At 41.2% G+C, this 22,407-nt stretch overlaps 1 protein-coding gene across 3 annotated transcripts; it reads right to left on the bottom strand.

The window, feature by feature from the left end:
- Positions 1 to 2,402: 2,402 nt before the first annotated feature.
- Positions 2,403 to 20,443, bottom strand: FAM98A (family with sequence similarity 98 member A). Of its 3 annotated transcripts, none has more exons than XM_041477195.1 (9): positions 20,301 to 20,443; positions 19,771 to 19,849; positions 16,747 to 16,895; positions 15,122 to 15,256; positions 12,161 to 12,345; positions 9,777 to 9,857; positions 8,374 to 8,490; positions 5,792 to 5,959; positions 2,403 to 4,276 (listed from the first exon to the last, which is right to left on the bottom strand). In XM_041477195.1, the coding sequence occupies exons 2-9, from the start codon at positions 19,821 to 19,823 to the stop codon at positions 3,527 to 3,529; spliced, it is 1,638 nt and encodes a 545-aa protein (XP_041333129.1). In that variant the 5' UTR covers positions 19,824 to 19,849; positions 20,301 to 20,443; the 3' UTR covers positions 2,403 to 3,526. The 3 variants fall into 3 exon arrangements, with proteins under 3 accessions (XP_041333129.1, XP_041333131.1, XP_041333130.1); XM_041477197.1 differs by lacking the exon at positions 20,301 to 20,443 and adding an exon at positions 20,046 to 20,205; XM_041477196.1 differs by lacking the exon at positions 20,301 to 20,443 and adding an exon at positions 19,956 to 20,015.
- Between the last annotated feature and the right edge of the window lie 1,964 nt (positions 20,444 to 22,407).

The raw sequence follows: 22,407 nt of genomic DNA on the forward strand, positions 1-22,407 counted from the left end.
AAGTAGAGGAATCTCATCAAGTGAGAGATTTCCAGCCAGCTAAACAGAAAACTACTCAGGGAACAGCTACAGGCCAAAAGGCTCTCTGGGGTGAGTTATGTATGGCGCAAGCTCAGTTTGATCCACTTTCCCTGGTTGTGGTACTCCTTCATAAAATAATTTTTTCTCTCTTCCTCAGACCTGCAAGGAAAACCCAACTATGACTACAGTGCATATGGATCATGGTATTTCAAGTCAGGTAGTAATGCACCTGATGTGGGAAGCAAGTGTGCCTCTCTCCCCATAGTTATGTTACTGCACAGTGACAATGCTTGAGAGACAGTGATCCTAACACAGGGAATGGAATGGCAATGCAAGCGAAGCCTTTAGGAAACAAAAGCTGCTAGAGGAAAAAAAGGCAGATGGAAAAAACAGAACAAGATGCCTACAGCTTGTAGGAGAAGAGTGGCAAGAACAGGAAGGCCAAGAGGAAAAACACTGTTCCCCTTACTTGCCTTTTTAATCTGCTGGAGTTCTGCTTTTGATCATGATGCACAATGAAATCAAACATGTATATCCAATCCACCACAGTCTAATAACATCCACAACCCATCTCTCTTCTCCCAGCTTCTATTCAAGAGATTCCTCCCAGTGCAGCAGTGTAGAAATCGTGTTTGGAAAACAGCAAATATCAGAGCATCATACAGAGAATAACAAAGCAGTGGCTGTTTGCTTTCATTAATCAAAGCTGCTCTCTCCACATACACAAAGCTTGTTTTCTCTGGGGAACAAAGAAGTCACAGCACACTAGGAGGAAACAATAGAGTAAGGAAAAACAACAACAGCTGGCAGAAGCAAAGTGTTTTCTTTCCTGTTGGAAGAGTAAAGCCTCCTGGTTTTGACTTCTGATTTTTTTTTTAACTTTCCCCCTCAAACAGGAATAAATTGGGACTTGGCTTACCCTAAGTCCTGGAAGAGGAAGGAGGAGAAGGAATGTATTTTGATGCAAAAAAGCTATCTGGGAGGAGGAAGGGGAAGCTCCTACCCCACCCCAGCATCAATTCACCATGTCACAGTGTGCAAAGGTGAGACTCTCCACTGCAGCAACAGCTAGAGTCTTGCAGAGCAACTGGCAGCTCTGGCACAGAAAGCAAGCTCTGAAGGTGCTGATGTAACTCCAGCAGGGGCTCTCTGAAGCGCCTCCTGAGTTCCCTCTTCCTAGGAACGAGTTTACAGCACTCTTAATGCACTGACAGAAAGCACCATCCTCTTTGCAGTGAGGAGTGCAAAGAAAAGCAGAAGCTGTCAGCTTGAAAAGACTACATTCCCAGCAAAAGGCTCTTTTAATTTGTCACTATCTTTGCATTTGCTAGTCGAGGACTGACCCCACTGTAGGAACCCTAATTCTTAAAAAAAACCCCACTAATTATTTTTGCAGAAATGCAGCTAGTCACCAGCTAATGGTCATGACAAAATATTACAGGAGACACCTTCTCTGGAGATTGCTGCTGTAAGAAATCATCAATAAACCTTTGTGAAGCAGCAACATTCAGTTTTAGATGCTGATAATTTGAACAGTGTTAGGCACAGATAGATCTGTATCAGTAATCCTCAAAGACCTGGATTCAATACAGAAAGCTTTTCCCACATCAGGCTTGTTAAATTTGTTTGAAACACTAAAGGAGAAAAGCCATTAAGTCAGATTCCCAAGTGCCTTTCTCAGGGACCTTTGGTCCAAACCCGTGAATCACTAGCAGCACCTAGTGGCTGCAATAAATCAAACAGATTTTCAGGTTGATTGTGGCATGAAATACAGGCAAATCAGTTCTAAATTACGGTTTTTAGCTTATTTACATCACTACCTTGAATTACAGCAACACTGGCATTACAAAGATACTCTCATAGTCATGCTATTACTGTAAGCCAAGGAACTCCTCCTGCCTGCATCAATATGGATTCATCCCTGAGGACACAACAGATAGCCTCTACCATCATCACAGCCTCTGCTGCAATGATCTGAGCATGGTATCAAGAACCTACATTTCCACAAGGCTGGAGAGCATCAGGAAGTTCCCAGAAGCAGCATACCAAGTTCACATGGCATGCAGGAGCATAACCTGGGAGACAAGTGCTCACAGAGCCTAAGAATAACTTTACACAGCAAGAGAGAGTACTACGAGCTGCCACATCACCTCAGAGGGAGGAACAGAACAAAAGTCAGCGCAACTGAAGATCAGTTCCTCCCACCTGCTGCTGTTCTGACGGCCCCTCAAAGGGCAGAATGCATGGTACAGCTGGGACAACTACAAAATATAAAATAGATTACAATAAAAAAAGAGATGAAGGAGACAGAAATCCCCATGAATTCCCAGCTATTGTATCAACCACTTTTTACTGTCAAGGAAAAGAAACTAAAGCAAACAGAACATACAGACACTTTTATTGCTCACCTTTTATACAACAGCACACCTTCAGCCATTTTCTTTCACAGCTTTTTGACAATGTTTATGTACACAAAAAACCCAGCAAGAAGCATTATGTGGCTTTCAGTAAAGAAAAAACCCAAACATTAGAACACCAAACTCAGCCAGGTTTTGTTTTCTGCAGCAATAATAAAAGGGCTTCCTCCAGGCAGGAACTAATCTTCCCAGGCCGTAGTGCATTTCTTTAAAAAGACAACCCCCAAAACAAATTGCCCTAGATTTGCTGAGCCAGTGGTATTTAACTTGCAAATAAAATAAACTTCAGTTTGTCATTTCTTCTAGCTGATTTCAAGTAAAAATTAGGTTTGGAGGAGGAGCAACTTGTTTTGGATGGATGCAGGTCAGTTTGAATTGCTACACCTAACTACAGGCCTACACACACTATCGGTTCACAATTTAGCTTAGTTTGAAATGATCTTTGCAGATTTTGGCGGCGGTCAGTCTTCAGAGTTGAGCAGGTGGGAAAACGTGGTTTAGCAGGAGATAAGGCTACTGAACATGGCATCCACAGCAGAGCTCAGATAACACAAAACCCCGCTTGGCAGAGGAGTTCCCTGTGCGCGCACACACGCGCTGTAACGGCATCATGACTGAAACAAGAGGTCAGCAAGAAGAAAAGCAACACTCCAGACTGGTTTGGAACATGTAACTCAACAATGGTTTGGGGGGCAAAATGTAGAAGTTCTACTGTGTACTATAACTGACAAATTGGACAGGTCTTGGTATTTCTCCAAATCAAAACAGAAGGCAAACACAACAGGCATATTTAGAACAAAAGTGTTTTGAGCAGAGGGAACCAGTCCAACATCCAAAAAGCATGGCTATTAGTTGATGTTTAGGGTGCAGGGGGTAGTGGCAATGTCTTTCTTTCAGACAGGTAGAGGTGGGGTGTGGACAATTTTTGTCCACACAAAATTGTGCTTTGCTCTATGCAAAACATCCCACCCAGAGAGATTCCACCTGCTGTGTACATACCTGTACTAATTCAAGCAGCATTTAAGTCAGGCCTCTGAAACCAGGTTTCTATTATGTGAGCTCTGCTGAAGTGTAAATTTTTAGCAGCCTCAGCTGGTGAAGTGTCTTCCTTGTCCAAAGCCAGATTGATTATACTGATAACCTCCATGCTGGAAGTGCTGCTCAAACTGCCCTCCTTGATTAAAATTCTGTCCACCTCTGCCCCCCCAGCCACCTCCTTGACCTCCTCGGCCACCGCGACCGCCACGGCCACCCCTCCCTCCTCCACGCCCACCCCCTCGGTCACTGTGGGACCCACCATCTTGGTATCTGTTGTCTTGCTGGTAACCACCACCACCTCCCCCTTGGTAGCCACTTCCAGAATAAGAAGACGACTGGTAGCCACCATAGCCTCCTCCTTGGTAGCCACCACCACCATGGTAGCCACCTGTTTGAAAACCTGCATCTCTGTAGTTGCTCTCCCTGTAGCCGCCATCCTGGTAGCCACCGCTTCCACCATCTGTCCAGCCTCCTTGAAGCTTGTTTCCTCTTCCTCCTCCTCTGCCACCATGATCATAACCACCACGTCCTCCTCGTCCCCCTCGATCATGGCTTCCTTGTTCATGACCTCCTCGCCCTCCGTAGGATGAGTCATAGCCTCCTCTCCCTCCTCGGTCATGACCCCCGTGGTCATAGCCTCCCCGCCCTCCATAGGAAGAGTCGTAGCCACCTCTGCCTCCTCTGCCACCGCCTTGCTGTGAGCCACCCTCTGGTCTTTTCTGCCATGGTGGCATCTCAGGAGGTGGAGGTTCAATTTCATTGGGCCTTCCTCCTCTGTCAGGCACTCTGCCCATTAGCACCTGCAAAGGGAAAGGGAAAACTGCCATAGGAGCTGTGACACCTCACACAAGAGTCACATTTACTGACACACACCACAGACGGCACCCACTCCAACATTTTTACATCCAGGCAAATTTTGTGTGTTTGAATGTGACAGACCTCTGTGTCCAGTTAATAAAAGTTAAACAGGGATTATCTAGTACTTGAAGCACTGCTAACAAGACAAGTCAGGAGACCTGTGCTTTGTGTTCAAACAGCAGGCACACCACCATGGGCAGCACCAACACAGTCTTTCACTTAACTCTTCATTACTGCAGAGTGCTAAACTCAAATAAGCACAAGTACAATGCTCTCCTAACTAGTGCTCTGAGTTCCTGTAGAAGCCATTGACTTGGTAAATAAAGGGCAAAAAATCCTATTTTTCAGTGAGGATATGCAGAGACTTAACAACAGACAGGTGTGAGACAGCACCAATCAGAGTGGAACAAGACTTTAGAGGTCTTTACCTAAGGATGGTGTGACCTTAAAAATTTAGCAAGGCAAAATGGGACAGGACATTTGTACTGCTTGAAGTTTTGAAGCAACATAACAAAGGAACTTCAATGGAAGTAGGCCACTTTGCTATTTCATGCTGCTGTCTTGGAAAACATTTAATATTGATAATGGAGATAAGTTAACAGATTATACATCAGCAGCAGGGCAGCACTTGCATTCCTACTAAAACATACATTCAGTCTGATGATACAGTCAACCTGTCTTACTACTTCATTTCTTTCACAACAACAACACTAAAAAGGTGCAGAAATTATTTGGGTTGCATGGGCTGTGGCCAAATCAGCACACCACTGTTCCCTCCTAAATTAATTAGAACTTCACCAGAGGTACAGCTGGTACTCAAAAGGTAGAAGAACATGCACCTATCTCCACAATTTTAAAGCACCAAGTATGCTGCTGTACATAGCTACTGAGCTGCAAGTTCAGCATATATACTTTTTTGAGCCAATTACTCTTGTAAAATCATAATTTTTGAAACAAGGCAAATTCCTTAGTCTAAGTAATTTTTCTCCTATGTCATTATTAGAACTATACACTTGACTGTCATCTATTTATGTACCCAGGGCAATCTCATTTGTGGGATCCTTGCCTTGTGATTTTAGTAAATTCTATTTACACAGACCAGAAATACAGTTACTATGCAGATGCTATTTTAGACACGGTGACAGAATCAGGTAGCAGTAGGGTAATGGCTTCAGTAATTCTGGCAAAACAGAGCATGCCTACTCCCACTGAAAGTAACCCAAGCTATTTCAGCAATTTTTACTGCCCCAGAGAAGGGACACTGTGAACCTCAACAGCTGAAACTGTCCACAATGATGGACACAATTGATGCATTATCTGCAATATATAAACACCAAGTTTCTTAGTCTTTATTTCCAAATTCCACTTACAATCCTGACAAAAAAAAAGGGATTTATTACTACATTCAAGTTACTTAAATATTCCTAAAAGAACAAGACATTTGTCACCAAAGGTACCTTATTAATGGCACATGCAGTCTTCTCTCGGATGGATCCGCTGCTCGTTCTCATAATCTTTGACAGATCCTGCCGAGCTGCCAAGAGATTTGCAATTGATATAGTGCACTTAGTAGATAAGAGGGCACGTTTTGGCTGGTAGACTTTAGCCAGTTTTTCTGTTTGACTCTGTTGGAGCAAAGAAAAATAAAACCCAGTCAGTTAAAGCAATGGGACATCCCATGAAAGAATTAAATCAGCACTGAATAACAAGACACTACTGCAAATAGAACAAAAAGTTAATATAAAATCAGTGAGAACCACTTTATAACTGAGGATTACTTAAATCAAACTAGCATTTGTCACATTAATTTCTTAAGTAAATAGGAAACACAATTCTGACTGGAATGCCAAGACACCAATGAGCTGACAATTTCAACAACATATACATGCAGACTGTATTACTCCCAGGCAGTCAAACACAGAATAGAAGTGTGCCATATAGTTACATGAATTACTGCTAAAATCCAGAAGACACTGAAAATGAAACACATCTGTGTTTAGCCTCCAGACTGCCTTCTGTGCCTTCACCCTGACCTGCACCCAATTCCAGCTGGGCCAGCATCACCCCATCTCCAGCACTTATCAGCAGAAAAAGGTCCTGTTAAGTCATTTCACTCTTCATTCCAGTCAGCTTCTTCACAAAGACAAGGCACCAAGAGGCCTGGCAGAGCTAGAAATGAGATCCTACACTCAAACTTTGCCTTGTATGCCATGTCTCTTCTTCTACTGCCTTTCAGTATTAACCACTCTGGCTTTCTTGAACACCTCAAAAGTTTTCCAGCTGAGACACAAGAGAAAGCTGTGCTACCACACAGGAGTTACCACACAAGATACATCTCTCTTCAGTTATCAACAGAGTGCATGCAGTGTGTTATGCAGTTAGGATAAACCAGATTGCCATCTGAATGCAGATGATGGCAGTGGGGACAGGCAAACCAGATTTTCCAACATCTCTTAACAGTGCAAAAACTTAGAAGCACATTTCAAAATCCTAAAAAAAATCTTGTTTTCCATCCAAAGGCAGAAAACTGGAATATGGCACTGGCTAAAAGTAGGAGAAGCAAAAGTATTCACCAGTGTGTTTCTGTAGTACTTGTGTGTTTTTCCCTGTTAAGTTTGACTGAGCTCTGAGCACAATATATTGGTCCTATGATACTGTTTTAGGTGAAACTTGAAATTTTAAGTTTAAAAAAAATCCCTAATAACAGACTGCAAGAGGTTTTTTTTCCCCTGGTGTTTCCACTATCTGGAGAAGTGGCTATTTAGTCATACGATTACATTCTGATACTTTTAAAATAAAAAAAAATTATCATCTTGCTAAAAGTTACCATTAAAACAAACTCTATTGTATGTCTGGAATACTACAGCAACATTCTCCAAATTTGTATTGTTATGCTTCTAAAAAAATTTGCATTTTAATAGATATAAATGCATATACACAATTTGTGGGTTTTGTGAAAATATTTTGTGCAGCTAGTCAAGTTCAAAAGTATCTGAGAATTCCTAGGAAAAAACCACAAAACCACGTGGATAAAGATGCCAGAGCTGTAAGACAATTAGAATCCTTGTTTTTAAAACATAATTCACACTTTTGCTCATTTTTGTTCACTATTAAAATATTTAAACAGTCAGCTAGTTCTTCAGTCATCTACTAAAAAGCCTGAAGAATACAAGGTTTAATAGAGAGTACACCAGTAGAAGTCCTGCTCAGATGATGAAACAAAATGGGACAGGTCACAGTTTAAGAATAAAGTACAGTTGCTTTTTGAAAAAACACTTATCAAGAAAAACACTCAATGATTCTATGTGTCATAGTTTAGCACTAATAACTCTGTCTCAAACACCGTCAACAGTATACTTAACACCATATTAGCAGATCTGGTTTAGTCCTGGAAAATAAATTATATGTACTATTTTTTAAAATCCTGTAATTTCTGAGACATAGGAAATAGGGAAATCATGTAATTATTTCTAAAAGCAGAATATGTATCATGTACTCAATGGAGAACAGATCTCATGTCACAGCCACTTGCGTGGTTCAAAGAAGCACATAAAGCATTACCCTGTCTCTAAGGTAAGAACAAGCAGTGCCTTAGCAGCTTTTCTCACGTGCATCTGTGGAGTTGTGATTGCAGACACACTTTGAGCTATGGAAATCTGACCACTGTGGACAGCACAACGTAAGACAAGGAATGGCCAACAGGAAGGTGCTTTTCTACCATAACACAAGACACAGCACTTAATGGTTCACATTAAGGTGCTCTGAACACAGCTGGATCAGTAATCTCTACTTTTTCCAGTGGCTTTGGTGTATAGTTACACACAGTCTGACTTCTCATTTTACAGACTGATTTAAAATCCAACCGTTTTAAGTAAAATATTTTTATCCATCTTCCACTGTCATAAACTTATTTAGAAACTCAAAGCCAGACAACTCCTTATTTTTGACTCATGAAGGACAAAACAATGATGCAGTTTTCCAGAGATACTTGTTATAAAGGGTTACCATCAACCAGAACTTCACAGCAAGCTGTCTGTACCTTAGCTCTGTCTGACCAGCCGAAGGATTGCACAGTAACATCCAAACGTTTGACTAACAGTTTTCTTCGGACTTCGTATTCGTTGGCTATGGCTTGATTAATTGCTTCAATTTTTTCCTGAAACAAAAATTTGCAAACAATCTATAGATTAAGGTGTTTCTACTTAATAAACTATGTGTATGGAAGAGAGTATAACATAAAGCTAATATGCATGGCTTAAGATTGCAATTAATCTACCCTGTCAAATGGACTCACAGCCAAGCTGTGCCTGCTGTTATTTTCCTGACGCTTCCATGGCTCATGTTCAGCCTTCTACCATTTCTAACAGCACAAAAACTGCACACACTGCTGAGGCACTTCTCAACATCCACAAGGACAGAGAAGATACTATCGGCAACAAGCTGAAGCAAGGGCATACATAACTCCTAAGAAACAGGATGTCCATGCGTTCTTAAAAAGTAGAAAGCTTAAGGATAAAGATAGAGCAAAGATAAAGTGCTGTGTAAGTAAGTAAGTAAAGTACTGCAAGAGGATCTTGACTAAAGTACAATCTACATACAGGCAAAACAACAAAGTGCCCTGGAGGAAAAAGTCATCATGAGCAACACCTGGTAGCAGACAGTTGTTTAGTTAGAGCAGCAGGTGAGATATGCACCATTAGAGAAATAATATGTATATTTAAAGAGCCTGGCTGGAGGGAGGGCAGCGGGGCCCACCTTCAGCCTCAACAATACAAGCACTGAAGGAAGCAGACTGCTGGGGGAAGACATGCTTCAGCCTTAAGTGAGAGAGACAAGAGAGACCTGCAGTCTTGCAGCCGCAGCAGCCATAGCTTTGAGCTTGGTGCAGCAGCAGTGACTAACCAGGCACCATGCTCCTAGTACAGCAGGTGACAAATCCCAGCTGGGGAAGATCACAGCTCTGCAGCCTGGGTGCACAAGGTCTCTCCCAGCTCCTACCTGCATACTCGCTGCCTCCTGGAGAGGCTATGAAGGAAGCAGACTACTCCAAGTGACAAAAAGAGGGGGACATTGCGAAGAGGCCCACAGCTCAGCTAAAAAGAAGCCCCAGAAGCAGACATGACACCATCTCATCAGGACTAGGTCACACAGACAGTGCTGGTAAAGGGCAGGAGAGGAAGGTTTAAGCTACTGCACAAGCATGCTGGTCAGCACCATCACTGCAGGTCTCTCATTTTGGAAAAGTTTAGCCTGCACCTGGACCTAGAGATTCATGAGCCTAAGATCTTATCAGTTCCTGCACATTTATTGCACATATACATTTATACTGCAAGAAATTATCTTCTCATCTTCAGAAAGAGAAAAATCATTTTGCAACAGATAGGATCAATACTTTGTACACTTGAAAAAGGGAAATGGGCTCTAATACATGCAACTACTCACCCAGTGAGCTGGTCCCAGTTGTTTCTTTAATAAAGGCTTTCCAACATGATTAGGTGGAACTTTTGCTAGAGTTTCCTTCAGCTGTTAGGAGACACATAAAAATATAAGCTTTGGCTAAAAAAAATAGTTTTTCAAGATTCAAATTAAAGGAGAGGACTGTTGCACAGTGAAAAGCATGACACAGCAACCTCCAATATCAAGTTACTTTCTCTGGAACAGAGAGCCAAGCACACTTCTTTTGGAAAGTAACTGTTTTTAGATTTCTGGTAGTCTCAGCTATAATGATTTAAAAATTAAGAGAAGGAACTATAGATTAGATCAGCAGTAAAAACAAAGGCACCATGAGGTACTGCTACTCTTGAAGCCAGAGGGATTATTCTACACATCATCTCTTTAATCCAGAAAATAACCCACATTTGCATAAAAAAACTTATTTTAGGATGATATAAAATATAACATGGCCCAAAGAAGGATCCCTCTTTACAATCAAAACGAGAAAAATCTTAAGTATGAAATTTTAACGCTACCTTGCATTTTAGGAGTTTGGACACAAATTATCTATCTCATCTCAAAATTTCTTAGGACTTCAAGGAGGAAGAAATGGAGTGGCAATGGCAAAAACTTCCAAAAGTAGTTTGGAAAAAAAACATCAACCTGTTCAATCCAGCATGTGATATAACACATTCAGTGACCTGGTTTTCCAATGGTACTGAGACAAATTTATTTAAGATTTTAAACCTAAGTGCTTTCAAATAGCAGGGGCTGTTCATTCAAGCATCAGCAGCTCCTTTTTTTAATGTGGTGGATCATTAACAAAGAGAGTCAACTACATAAAGATCCTATTCCAAACTGTACTACATGTATGTGAAGAAAAAGTTAGCTTGATTTTCACACAGTAAATCAGAATATTGCCATTCTAAGACTCACTTTTTAAAAACGAGAACACTGTGATGTATTTTCATTCACAAAGTGAAATAACTTTTTCAGTTATTAGTCAGCTTTACTTTCTCATTTCCAAATACTGCTAACATGTGAAGTACTCAGATTATATATATAAATTATATATAATTTCTACTAAAGCTGTAGGTTAAAAACTTCTGATTAAACACTTCATTACACTGTAAGGATGGTTAAGGAGGAGGAAGGTTTATTTAACTGAGAGAATATTCACTGAACCTTACTAGACAATGTAAGAGAAGTACTTTACGAAAACATAAGAGAATCCCCAGATTAAAAGAATTTTAATCTACTTTATATTATGTATTTTCAGAGAGTCTCTTCCAATAGCAATGCTTCCAAGTATCGTCCATTATTATTTTTTACCTTTTATATTACAAAAAAGCACAGCATTTCTTATGTGTCTGTGTAGTGCCTATAGTAATTCCAAAACCAGAAAACAAACTGCTTTCATTCTACACCGTGGACTTCTAATGGAAAACAATGTTCCTCCTCTTCTTAAGCAGGTCAAACCAAACTGATATCTTGCATAGAAACAAAACACTATTTTCGGTTTCTTGGTTTTGTTTAAGTAAAATGCAACTAAAAGGTCTGTCAAACTCCAAAAGTGTTTTGAGGAGCTTTGCAATCACAGAATATTCTGCATTAGAAGGGACCCATATCTGTTCTTTAAAGTTAAGGGGCAACTAAAAGGTCTGTCAAACTCCAAAAGTGTTTTGAGGAGCTTTGCAATCACAGAATATAAGACTGTCTTCTGCTGTTCTGCTCTCCCCTATCCTGAAAATTAAGTCACTAAATGTGATTTAAAAGCTTTCTGTCCCTGACCATTGGTCTGTGTACTGGACAGTCCATTCCATTTAGTTTCTCTGATTTATAAAAGTTACTCAAAATTACCTTTTTAAAAAAAAAAAAAAACAAAAACAAAAACACAAAAGCCTGGAGAATACACACATGTAAGGAATAAAAATAAATGGAATCACAAGAAATGTTGAAGTTTGAGGGAGAAGGTCTTAAGTTTTACTTTAGTTACACCACCTTTTAACCAAAACATCTTTAAAACATTAGATTCCCATACAAATTTGTTTAAGTGCATTTCTTGAAAAACATTTCTCTTTAACATTCTTCCTAAGGCCTAAGATGAGCATTTGCTATGTCTTCTGCAACAAGTGATGGCATCAAAACCTAGAGCAGTCACCCTGGAAAGCAATGATAGCAACAGTCCCTGACCTCATGTCTTGGCTTGGAAAAAGCCTTTAAAACAATTTTCAGAATTCTGACCCTTTGTATACGCAGTAAAACACATTAACTCTCCTTCACAATTCAAACACTGGAATTTCACACGAGAAATCTCGCCCAGGTGGCAGAACTATTTTCCATCAAAACAATAACATCATAAATATTCAGATTTTTCTTCCTTTGGATCTTACTTTTTTTTCAATTCCGCTGAAGAACTGGAACATGGTTATGTTGGCAGGAGGCTTGGACATGCCTAAAGCAATACAGATGCCTTTTAGCTCCTGAAAGACTTCACTGCCACCCCCTTCCTGGGCTTTTTTAGGAGGGGCATTCACACACAGCATTCTGGCAGCTTCCAGTTCTGAGATGAGGTATGCTGGGGTAAAAAAAAAAAATAGATTTAACCATCAGATATAAACCAGTTATTTTAGAGCCAGTGAAAACTCAAGTGCTTACAACCAACAAATGTGCAAACTGACTGTTTTGGATAGAGTGAGGGATAGAAATTTTGTGTCTACAGAACATTCATGTTTAGTACAACCAACTAAAGCCTGGAAAAAATCCCTATGATTCCAGCAAGTATTAATCCCAGAGTTCAACAGAGCACAGCTCTTTTCCTTCAGATTTTGCCCAGCAAAGACAAGAAACTAGGAACATGGAAACAAGCAGGAGGAGGGACTGGGATGTGCATTTTAGGGTAGAGAAGCAAGCACTTCTTGAGGCTCTAGGAAACAAGCAAAGTAACAAATAGAGAGAAGTGAAAGGTCAGATGAATCTCCTCTACTTGCCCACACAAAAGGCAGAATGGAAGAATAATCCCACTGAGAAGTACTATTGAGAATTCATGTTTACAGTGACTTCAGAAAGGAAGGCTGTAACTGATGAAATAGAAGCTAGAATGGCTGAAGTTTTCTTCAATATCAGAACTGTAAGAGCCTATTATTACATGTAACTCCTTCATCAAACAAAAAGAGAGAAATCAAAATCACAATTTCTGAACACAGTACATGCCCAGAATTTCAGCATCAGGTGTCATTTACAGCAATATAAATTTACAATTATATAAACAGCCTTTGTTTCCAGGTGTCACAACCTTAAGGTTTGAATTTAAAAAAAAAAGCACAAGTTTAACAACACTTTTCTCATTAATCATAGTGTGTGACCATAGCAATAACATACACAAACACTTCTAAAAATAAGAAAAACTGATCCTGCAGACACACTTGTGAGCAGGGAAGTAAACCCACGGATACACAAAAGAATATTATTATTTATAAAACTGGACAGATAAAAATATTAAGAAAAGAACACAGCATTTTACTGATCTCTAGAATGTCATCTGCTAAAGATACAGAATACCTTATAAATAAAGATTCTTAGAATATGTAAAACACTGAAGCATCCTTTGCAAGTTCTTTCAGCAACACTTTATACAGGTTTTTCTTACACTGAACTTTCAATTATTCACACTCTTTTCAGGCCTACTGAAAAAGAAACTAGCAGGAGAATCTTGTTTCAAAAATGTAGAGATCACATTGAAGCTACCTTCAACCTCCTCTAACAATGACAGAAATTTTTAAGTCTCTCACTAAGATGAATTTTCTTTAGATAGCAATTCTTTTTTTGCACAACTTTTCTGAACCAGTCTGAAACTCTTGTACTTTTTGTTTGCAGATGCTCATGCCTAACATTGTATTCTAGTGATGCTGCACATTAGGACAATCAATCCTCACTGCTTGGGTTTATTTGGTGCTTTTATCTCCCAGCAATACTGCTACATCCTCCAAGTGACATAAACTGTGCTGCATTTCATTAAAATGCAAAATACCCTGGCATTTCACTACAGAGGGTTATCCTGTTTCTCCTGGAAAAAAATACTTTTATGGCTCACATACAACAGGATACCTAATAGGTTCACTTAGCTAAAGAAAGCCATGCAACTATGGTGGTACACAAAAAAGGAATTTGGCACTATTGCAATTTCACATTTGACAGTAAACACAGCATTCCTGCCAGATGGGACACCAGAGTTCATTAGCACGGCCTGAACACGGCCTTATATTACCAAAATGTACATCACAAAGGACCTCTGGGATAAACTGTGTGTCACAGACAAGCCAAATTTATTGAATGGCTTGGCTTACAGAAAACAAGCTGAAGAGAAGATTGTTTGAGCTACAAACTATTCTAAATGAAACAACTACCTCACTGCATCTGACATTTTTAAATATACTATAAGAAATATTCAGATTAAGTCTAATCATCTTTCTCCTACTCCTGAAATACAGGAACGTACTCTGTAAATAATTTCTTGTATCTCAGAAGAGGGCAGAACTAAATTTGTTTTGAAAAGTTAAAGAATCAGCAGCAACTGAGGAGGCAAACAAAACATTAACTCATCTTGATTTTAAAATCAGATTAAAATTAGTACTACAGTTTCTAACTCAAGCTTGTATTTTTTTATTGTAATGTGAATTAGTATCACACACCTTTTACAAATTCAAGTACTATTTCTTCTCCTCTAACATTTCATAAGGAAAAAAACCAGTTTAGCTATTGAGATCTGATGGGTGGAAAGACATCACCATTGCTAATGTTAATTTCCTTTCAATCAGGAGAAAGCAACAGTGAAGCTATTTACTAAGGATGTTGATCAAAAGAACTAAGAGTTGGGATAAAACATTCTCTCTTTCTTAACAATTCCAACTGCTGCCAGTGTCGGAAAATTCAAGTTTTGTTGCACCTTGCAACTCATCACACTGGGAGCCTCTAAAATTATGATTTGTCTGATGTTAGTGGTCATTTTTACAACCATGCTAAGTAGAGTTCAGTGGCTAAATTCTGGCAGAAGTCTTCAAATAATTCCCTCTTTGTTGTGCCTTTTGAGAAGCAATTGGACAGGCTCTTTGCTCATGAAAGTGAAAAAGGTTAACACTCAGATATTTTCCATCATATACTGGGTATGTATTGACTGGTAAACCCAGAAGTAGAATACTCTGATGCTGCGAACTACAGCAAAAATAATGCATATTTTTAGGTAACTACAGTGTAGTACATTGTGGTAAAGTAACCAGAATCTCATTAAGTATAAGAAACAGTACTATAAATCTTGCCGAAAATCAGGTTTCCTTGCAAGCACCCTTTTAACTTACTAAGCAGCAAGAGACAGTTCTTTTGATTATGAAGGCGTTTTGTCACATCTCCTGATGTTAGTGACGCATATGGACAGTTCATTTCAGACAGCAACCCACTCATTTCAAGCTGAAATTCTTCTGCTTCATTTGGACCTTAGAAAGAAAAGAATAATAATTCATTCACTGCTAATATATAGGTGGTATGATTAGAATGAATTACCTATTTAAAAAAATACCTATTTTGCTCAAGTTGCCATTTAACATTAAGACCCATTTTTAATAGAGGCCAAGTGCATTTCCTGGGTTTCCTCCAAGACAAGCACAACCTATCTGGAACCATGATATGCTCCATTAATATAAAATTATGCTACACTAACAGCTTTTCCAAGCTACAACAGACAGGCACTGGCAACTTCTACAATGAAAGGGGACATTAAAAACTATCGTGAATAATAAATATGGCTTATGAGTTCTTTTTCCTGTTATTTCTGCCTGTAAGCTCACATTTGTCAACTGATTTTTTTTTCACATCAATATAGTTTAAAAATCAGGAAGTCATATAAACCAAACTTTTGACTGATATTTCTGTCAAAAATTACTGAAACTAATCAGAATTTGTTAAAATAAAAAAAAAGTGATGAGAAATAACATTTTTTTATTTTTTGAAAAGAGACTTCAACCCCAAGTGTCTTATTCCTAAACTCAAGACATACAAAATGAAGGTAGGACTTCACAGTACTCCAGCCAACATGTTTCTGTCACTGTGGTTTAAAGAATTTGAGATAGGTGTTGGAAGACTTCTGGATTGGATTTTTACACAAAACAAAGAATAGGAACCTTATACTACTGGAAGGGGGGGAGATACTGTATTGTTACAGAGAAAGAATATGAAATACACTCAAAGAAGAAAGAATGAATATGTCAAAAACAGAGAGAAAGGAAAGTAACAGATGTTGAGGTAAAAGGCAGCAACCTTTGGCCACTGAGCAAATACAAAGCTAAGCTCATAAAGGCATTATGAGTTAATATATTGGATATTCAGGAATATGGGTTATCACAGCAATTTAATAATCTTATCTTGTAGATTGTCATGACTAGCCGACAAAAATTCACTTTTTTTTCCCTGAAAGCTACCTGAAAGGTTTGCTTCCTCTACCAAAATGAAAAACAATCAATCATTTTCAGGATCCTTCTCAAAAATTCAAACAAATAGCTAACACAGAGTTAATGGAACTAAGAGTAAAAAGAAGGTACGGTTACCGTAGTCATGAGAATGTTACCTTGAACAGTAGCATACTGACATCAAAATTACAAATAGAAGCATTGAAATAAAAGTATTCTCATGATCTAGTAAAAACCCCACTAGCATTAATGTTTCCCTAAATCCATCAAAGAACTTTAAAAAACAATATGGCTGAAAAATTAACAGAAAAAGCTAATTTCAGAAGAAAGACTGTTTTATTGCCATTATCGTTTCAATCTCTACTGGCTGTTCATTAGGCAAATCTGAGGTGGAAAACAGCCAAAATGTGACAGTGTGCAGACAACACTCCCTGGTACAACAGATATGGCCAGCCCTAATCTCTGTGGCATGCAAGAGCACACATGAAGTGCATGCTTGTGCTGGAGTTACGACTACTTACTGTTGGTGGCCTGCACGTTCTCCTCTAGTTTACAGAAGAGCCGTAACTCAGACACCAGCCAAGCGCAGAGTTTGGTGAATTCAGGGGAACTGGCTCCATGGGAGACTGCTTGAGCCAGTGCTCCGTCGTCTAACAATGGACCTTTGTAACTGAGAAGTAAAACAAAAGCACAGTTTATTAATGTTTGCTGTGGCCAATGTCCTTTGACAGATTTATTTTATGCTGTATATGTATCATGAGCTACAACCACAACACATCTGCAGTGCTGATCTCATGGAACGGTGATTCCTGGACTGAATTGTAGCAAGAACCACATTGAAAACATCAAAGTAAACTCAATTTGTGTGCACGGTAACTTAGCATCACAGAGACTGTGTCACAACATATCATCATCAAAGGTTTCCTCCTGAAGAATGTTACCATTTACAGTGGCAACTTCTCTGCCTCCACCTCCTGAAGATGCTACTGATAACAGACCTATCCAGGGCAACTGCAGTCTCAAAGAATCCTTCCTGAGCTCTACATGTTGGATAATTACTGTTGAACAAGTGCATCTTTCCTGTCATTTCCTATCACGTATGAAAGTGCTGCCTTACAAAACAAAGCCTTCAATTGAAATATTACAAAAGTGATCTGCATAACAATATAATCTCTTGAAAAACCAACCTTCCTAAATATACACAAGAAAAATCAATGGAGTTGGTTTTTTGCATCAGCAAAATAAGCCAAAAATCAGACCTTGTAAAAGAAAGCATGAGTTTACAGATCAGATCTTAGAAAACATTGTTTTCAGGACATCTGTGTACTGATAATCTCTCAGGGGGAGAATGAAGAGCAGGGAGAAGGCTGCCTTATTAACCAGGTTGAGGCACAAGTCAGAGTTTATCTCAATATTTTAGAAAAAACATGAACAATATTATTTTGATATACTGCCCCCAAAAGAGAAAGGCATCCAAGAGTACTCATAACCAAACAAAATCTCTCTTGGAAACTTCCAGGTGAAGTCACCCACTACCTCACAACAATCCAATGAGTCCAGGCAACCTCAGCAATAAAAAAACATCTCAAATTGAAATTAAATTCTCCTCACTCTGCTCCTGTGCTTAATACCACATACAAAGGATTTGGCCTTCGCTGTAGTGGCCTGTTGCTTCAGCCAAGTAAAATGAAGAAGCCACACTCAAAAATAACTTTTACCTCACAGAGCAGCTTGGTTGGTGACACAGTTAATCTACGGTCAGCTGGTGGGAAGCTGTAATCCCATGTATTACAACCCCAATGCATGACCACTCAGGCTGGAGGCTTCGGGAGGCTAATCAGAGCAGCTCCAGTCCCATCCCACAGACATCTCAGGCCTGCATGTGCAGCTCTGGGAACATCTGGGACTCAGAACAGAAGCATCCAGTTATAGGTCAAAGTAGAAAGGAAGCAATGGCAAGCCTTCTGCTTTGGCAGGGTTGGGATTTAAGTCCCTGCTCAGATCTTCTAGAGATACCTTTTCTTTAACAGAGGCAACATCTTGAGTGTGATATTTCTTATAATTATGACTTCAGCTACACATCAATCTGGCCAATAATCCAACTTGCAGATTCCTAACTGCAAGCAGCTTTCTCCTTCTGCTTCTGTCAATGGCACAAGTTCCAGAGCTCCGCTCTCTTCTGGTAACATCATGCTATCCCATCTGTTTGCTTTTTCAACAGTTCAGCAAACTGATTTACGAGACAAGAGGCCACCATCTGAACACCTCAAGCACTATTACAAAAAGAAACACTTCTCTAACATGTAATGCTATGAGAAAAAAAAATCAAGTGATATATTAGGAATATCTTCAGTATCTGATGAGAAAAAGTTGAACCATGAAGACCACAGAGCTACTGCCCAAAGCAGAAAGCCTCAACCACCCCAGTCTTTCCAGACACCAAGAATCAGAAATCCTTTAGACACATGCAATGGTTTTCCCAGTTGTTACCAATATTGCTGAGGTCTCATGTCTTTCATCCTCCAAATTTTCTTTCTTTCACTGTTGTCAATTTTGCTTCATATAACTTATTTGTTCACCTACCTTCACTGTTTGCTTTACTTATTCATGTCAAAAATCAACAACACTTTCTGTCTCTAATTGCACAAATCACAACTCCTTCAAGCTATTAGTATTCTTCTAAACATATGACGGAAAAAATAAGTCAATCACAGTATTTTCATTGTGGCAGAGCTGCCTTTTTACATTTCAGTCAGAGAAATACCTGCTAAAACAGAAGCCTACTTGTCAAGCTTTTATCATCACTAACTTAGCCTGGAAATACAATCTTTGTTGGAGCATAATGACTCTAGCCACGAAGTGATTTATGGGAATGGGGCCAATGTGAGTAAATACAGCTGTTTGCATAGAACCAGCGGTAGAAGTGAAATTGAAGCTGCCTGTCCTCTGAACTCTCAACAGTTTACAGACATGGGAGCTTACAGCAGGACTTCATTCTCTCCCTTTGATACTTATGCAACTTTTACTGACTCTGACAAAGTAACAAGTCTACACAGCAAAAGTTTCCTGGGCTATATTACCCTTTTAAAAATGCAAAGAAGAAAAAGACTTGCTCATTTGCAAATTGTTTTACTTCCCCCTCCCCCCTCCCCAACACTATATATGAAGGCTGAAAGTTTCCTTCTTGTCTGACGATCTCTTTATCCTGTCCCACCCTCCTAGGGCCGCTGTGCGGAACACAGCAGCAACCGAGCAGACGGCATCCCAGAACCGAGGGGATCAGCCCGCACGGAGAAGGGACACACTCGCCAAGGCCGTGCAGCTAAAAGCCTGCCCGTCTGCCCTGGGGCACCATCCCCAGCCCCGCTCTGGGGGCGGCTCTGGCGGGAAGGGCCCACTCCCGGCGCTGCCCCGAGCCGCGGCCCTCCGCAGCGAGGCGGCCCCGCCTGCGCGGGGCGGGCAGCGGCGCCGTGTCCGTGCCGGGGCCGCCCGCTGCTCCCGGCCCGCACCGGCAGCGCCCCGCACCCCCAGCCCCGGACACGTACCCCAGGTCCTCCAGCGACTCCAGCACATCGTTCTCCAGGAGCTCGAACTCCATCCTGCGGCGGGGCACGAGGGGCGGACCTGCGCGACAGCGGGACTCAGCGCCACCGGTACCCGCACTCCCACCGCCCGCCATTCCCCCCTTCGCCAGCCCATCCCGGCCTCGTGGGGGAGACTCGGCTCTCACCCCGTGCCGTGCGGTGAGGCAGAGCTCCCGGCGCCGCGGCCCCTCTCCCCGCGCTGCCCATGCCCGCCCTGCTCCCCGGGCCCCACGCACCGCGCTCGCAGCTGCGCCGCCGACTGCCGGGTTGGCATCTCAGGGCGGGGAGCGCGGCGCCGCAGGCCCCCGGCCGCCCTCTACACCCGGCTTCTTAAGGGCCGCCCACACCGGTGCCTGAAAAACACCGCCTCCGTCCCCGGCGGTCTCCGCCTATCCGAGCGGAGCGCCATTGCTAAACTGGGACACCGGTGCGAGGCCGGAGAACGGGCCGTTTTTGTGGGAGAGGAGCCCGGGACGAGCCAAGGATCTCACTTTTGTGTTCAGGCGCCGGCACGGGCAGACCCGGAAGCAAGACTCCTCCCTCCCCACCGCCAGTCCGCGCAGGAATGTGCTGCGGCGAGCGGCGTCGCGGCAACGGGCGGGGCAGGGGGAGAGGACGGGGCGGCGGAAGGGTCAAACCGCGCCAGGGAGCGAGAGTGCGTCCCCACCCTGCAGCGCCCCGCGCCGCGGCCAGGACCACAAATCCCGGCATGCCTTGCGCGCCATAGCGCCTTTCGCCGGGGGCGCTCGGTGCCGAATAAAAGCAATAAAATTAATAAATCGAAGCCGTTTCGGTTCAATTCTACATGGAAACCGCGGGACTCACTTCTCCCTCTGCTGCGTGGCCCGGCGGCGCGGGCTGAAGCCGTGTCCCGGTCGGTGCCGAAGGCAGAGCCGGGCGGGCTGAGGCCGCTCCGCTCTGTGGGGAAACCGCTCTGGAAGCGTCCTTAAAAATTATTGTAAATTCGGGTGTAACAGCGGTCACTCTTTCCAGTTGCTCCGTTGCCAGCATGTTCCGAGGGAAAGCCGTGCACGTGGGTACAGATCCATCGTGTGAAAAATGCGTATTTTATTACTGGCTTTTCACAAATATTAACATAAATATTATATGTGGTATGTTAGAAAGTTATGCTGTATTAATTCTCTGAAGTAGTGTGTCAAATATAGTTTTAGGTATTAGCATAATGTTAAAATAGTAACTATGCTATATATGATTTTTTTTTAAAGAGAGGAATGAGTTACTCCCACCGACAGCCACAGGGCACCTAAATCTTTCCGAGAAAAATAATTTATTGCTCCCTTATCAGAATTAACCAGCTTCTTCCTGCCTCGCTCAGCCATGAAGATGCTGCCGTCAGGATTAAGAAGAAAAAGTTGACACTGACCAGAGAGAATCCTTTTTTTGAATGGAATTTATGCATCAAGTATGAGATGTATGAATATACAACACACTATTGCTTTTAAGGGTTAATCCTCTGTTAACGTGGGTCCTTTTTCGGGCTTATTTTGCCCAGAGAAAGATACCTGGACTGTCCATAACTCTTTGTTTTTATTGTCTTGCATAGTCCTAATTGTCCAAATCTTTATTACTTTAAATTTATTACTATCTTTATAAGCATTTTATTATTATTCAACTTTTAACATTTTGAAAACAAGTGATTGGCGTTTTTCACACATCGGTAGGAAAGCAAGCTCAGTTTTGGGGCCGGGGGGATAATCCTGCAGCCCTGTTGGGCAGCACTGCCCAGCTGCCTGGGACACAGCAGCCCCACAGAAAGCCCTGGAAGGATAAAAGGATATCTTGGGATGGTTAATGCCATGCTAGGGAAAGCCAAAAGCACTCATGCCAAAAATGAGATGAGCTGGTGCTGCAGGAGGGGAGTCGTGTTGTGCAGTACGCCAATCACTTATTTTAAAATTTTAAAGGTTTAATAGTGATAAAATGGTTATAAAAGTAGTAATACAAATTAGAGCAATAAGAATTTGGACAATCAGAGTTAGAACAATAAAGGACAATAAAAGCAAAGAATATGAACATTCAGGTGCTTTCCTAAAAAAAAGCATGGCTCGCTAACAAAGGATTAACCCTTAAAAGCAACAGCCTATTGCCTATTCATATATCTCATACATGATGCATACATTCCTTTCAAACTAGGGATTTCTCTGGTTATTGTCAACTTTCCTCCTTAATCCTATTGGCACCTCAAAGACGAAAAGGAGGTGGAAGAAAATTTGTCTTTTCCGATAATGAGGCAATATTTCTTTGCTTGGTGCTTGTTGCTGTTATCTCTGTGCAAGGAATTTCTTGATTATCTCATCTCTTTCTTGAGCTAGTTAAAGAGTATCTTACATAGCATAGTTTCTGTTTTGACATTATCTTGATTACTTTAAATTTATTACTATCTTTATAAGCATTTTATTATTATTCAACTTTTAACATTTTGAAAACAAGTGATTGGCGTTTTTCACACATCGGTAGGAAAGCAAGCTCAGTTTTGGGGCCGGGGGGATAATCCTGCAGCCCTGTTGGGCAGCACTGCCCAGCTGCCTGGGACACAGCAGCCCCACAGAAAGCCCTGGAAGGATAAAAGGATATCTT

This window comes from Pyrgilauda ruficollis, unplaced genomic scaffold (genome assembly GCF_017590135.1).
Source record: "Pyrgilauda ruficollis isolate IOZ18807 unplaced genomic scaffold, ASM1759013v1 scaffold4, whole genome shotgun sequence".
Classification (NCBI taxonomy): Eukaryota; Metazoa; Chordata; class Aves; order Passeriformes; family Passeridae; genus Pyrgilauda; species Pyrgilauda ruficollis.

Coding starts and splice junctions, on each gene's coding strand:
- FAM98A (XM_041477195.1), bottom strand. CDS start 19,823: ATGGAGTTCGAGCTCCTGGAGAACGATGTGCTGGAGTCGCTGGAGGAC. Junction 16,896..19,770: donor GAGTCGCTGGAGGACCTGGG/GTACGTGTCCGG, acceptor TTTACTTCTCAG/TTACAAAGGTCCATTGTTAG. Junction 9,858..12,160: donor TCAGCGGAATTGAAAAAAAA/GTAAGATCCAAA, acceptor GTCTCCTAACAG/CTGAAGGAAACTCTAGCAAA.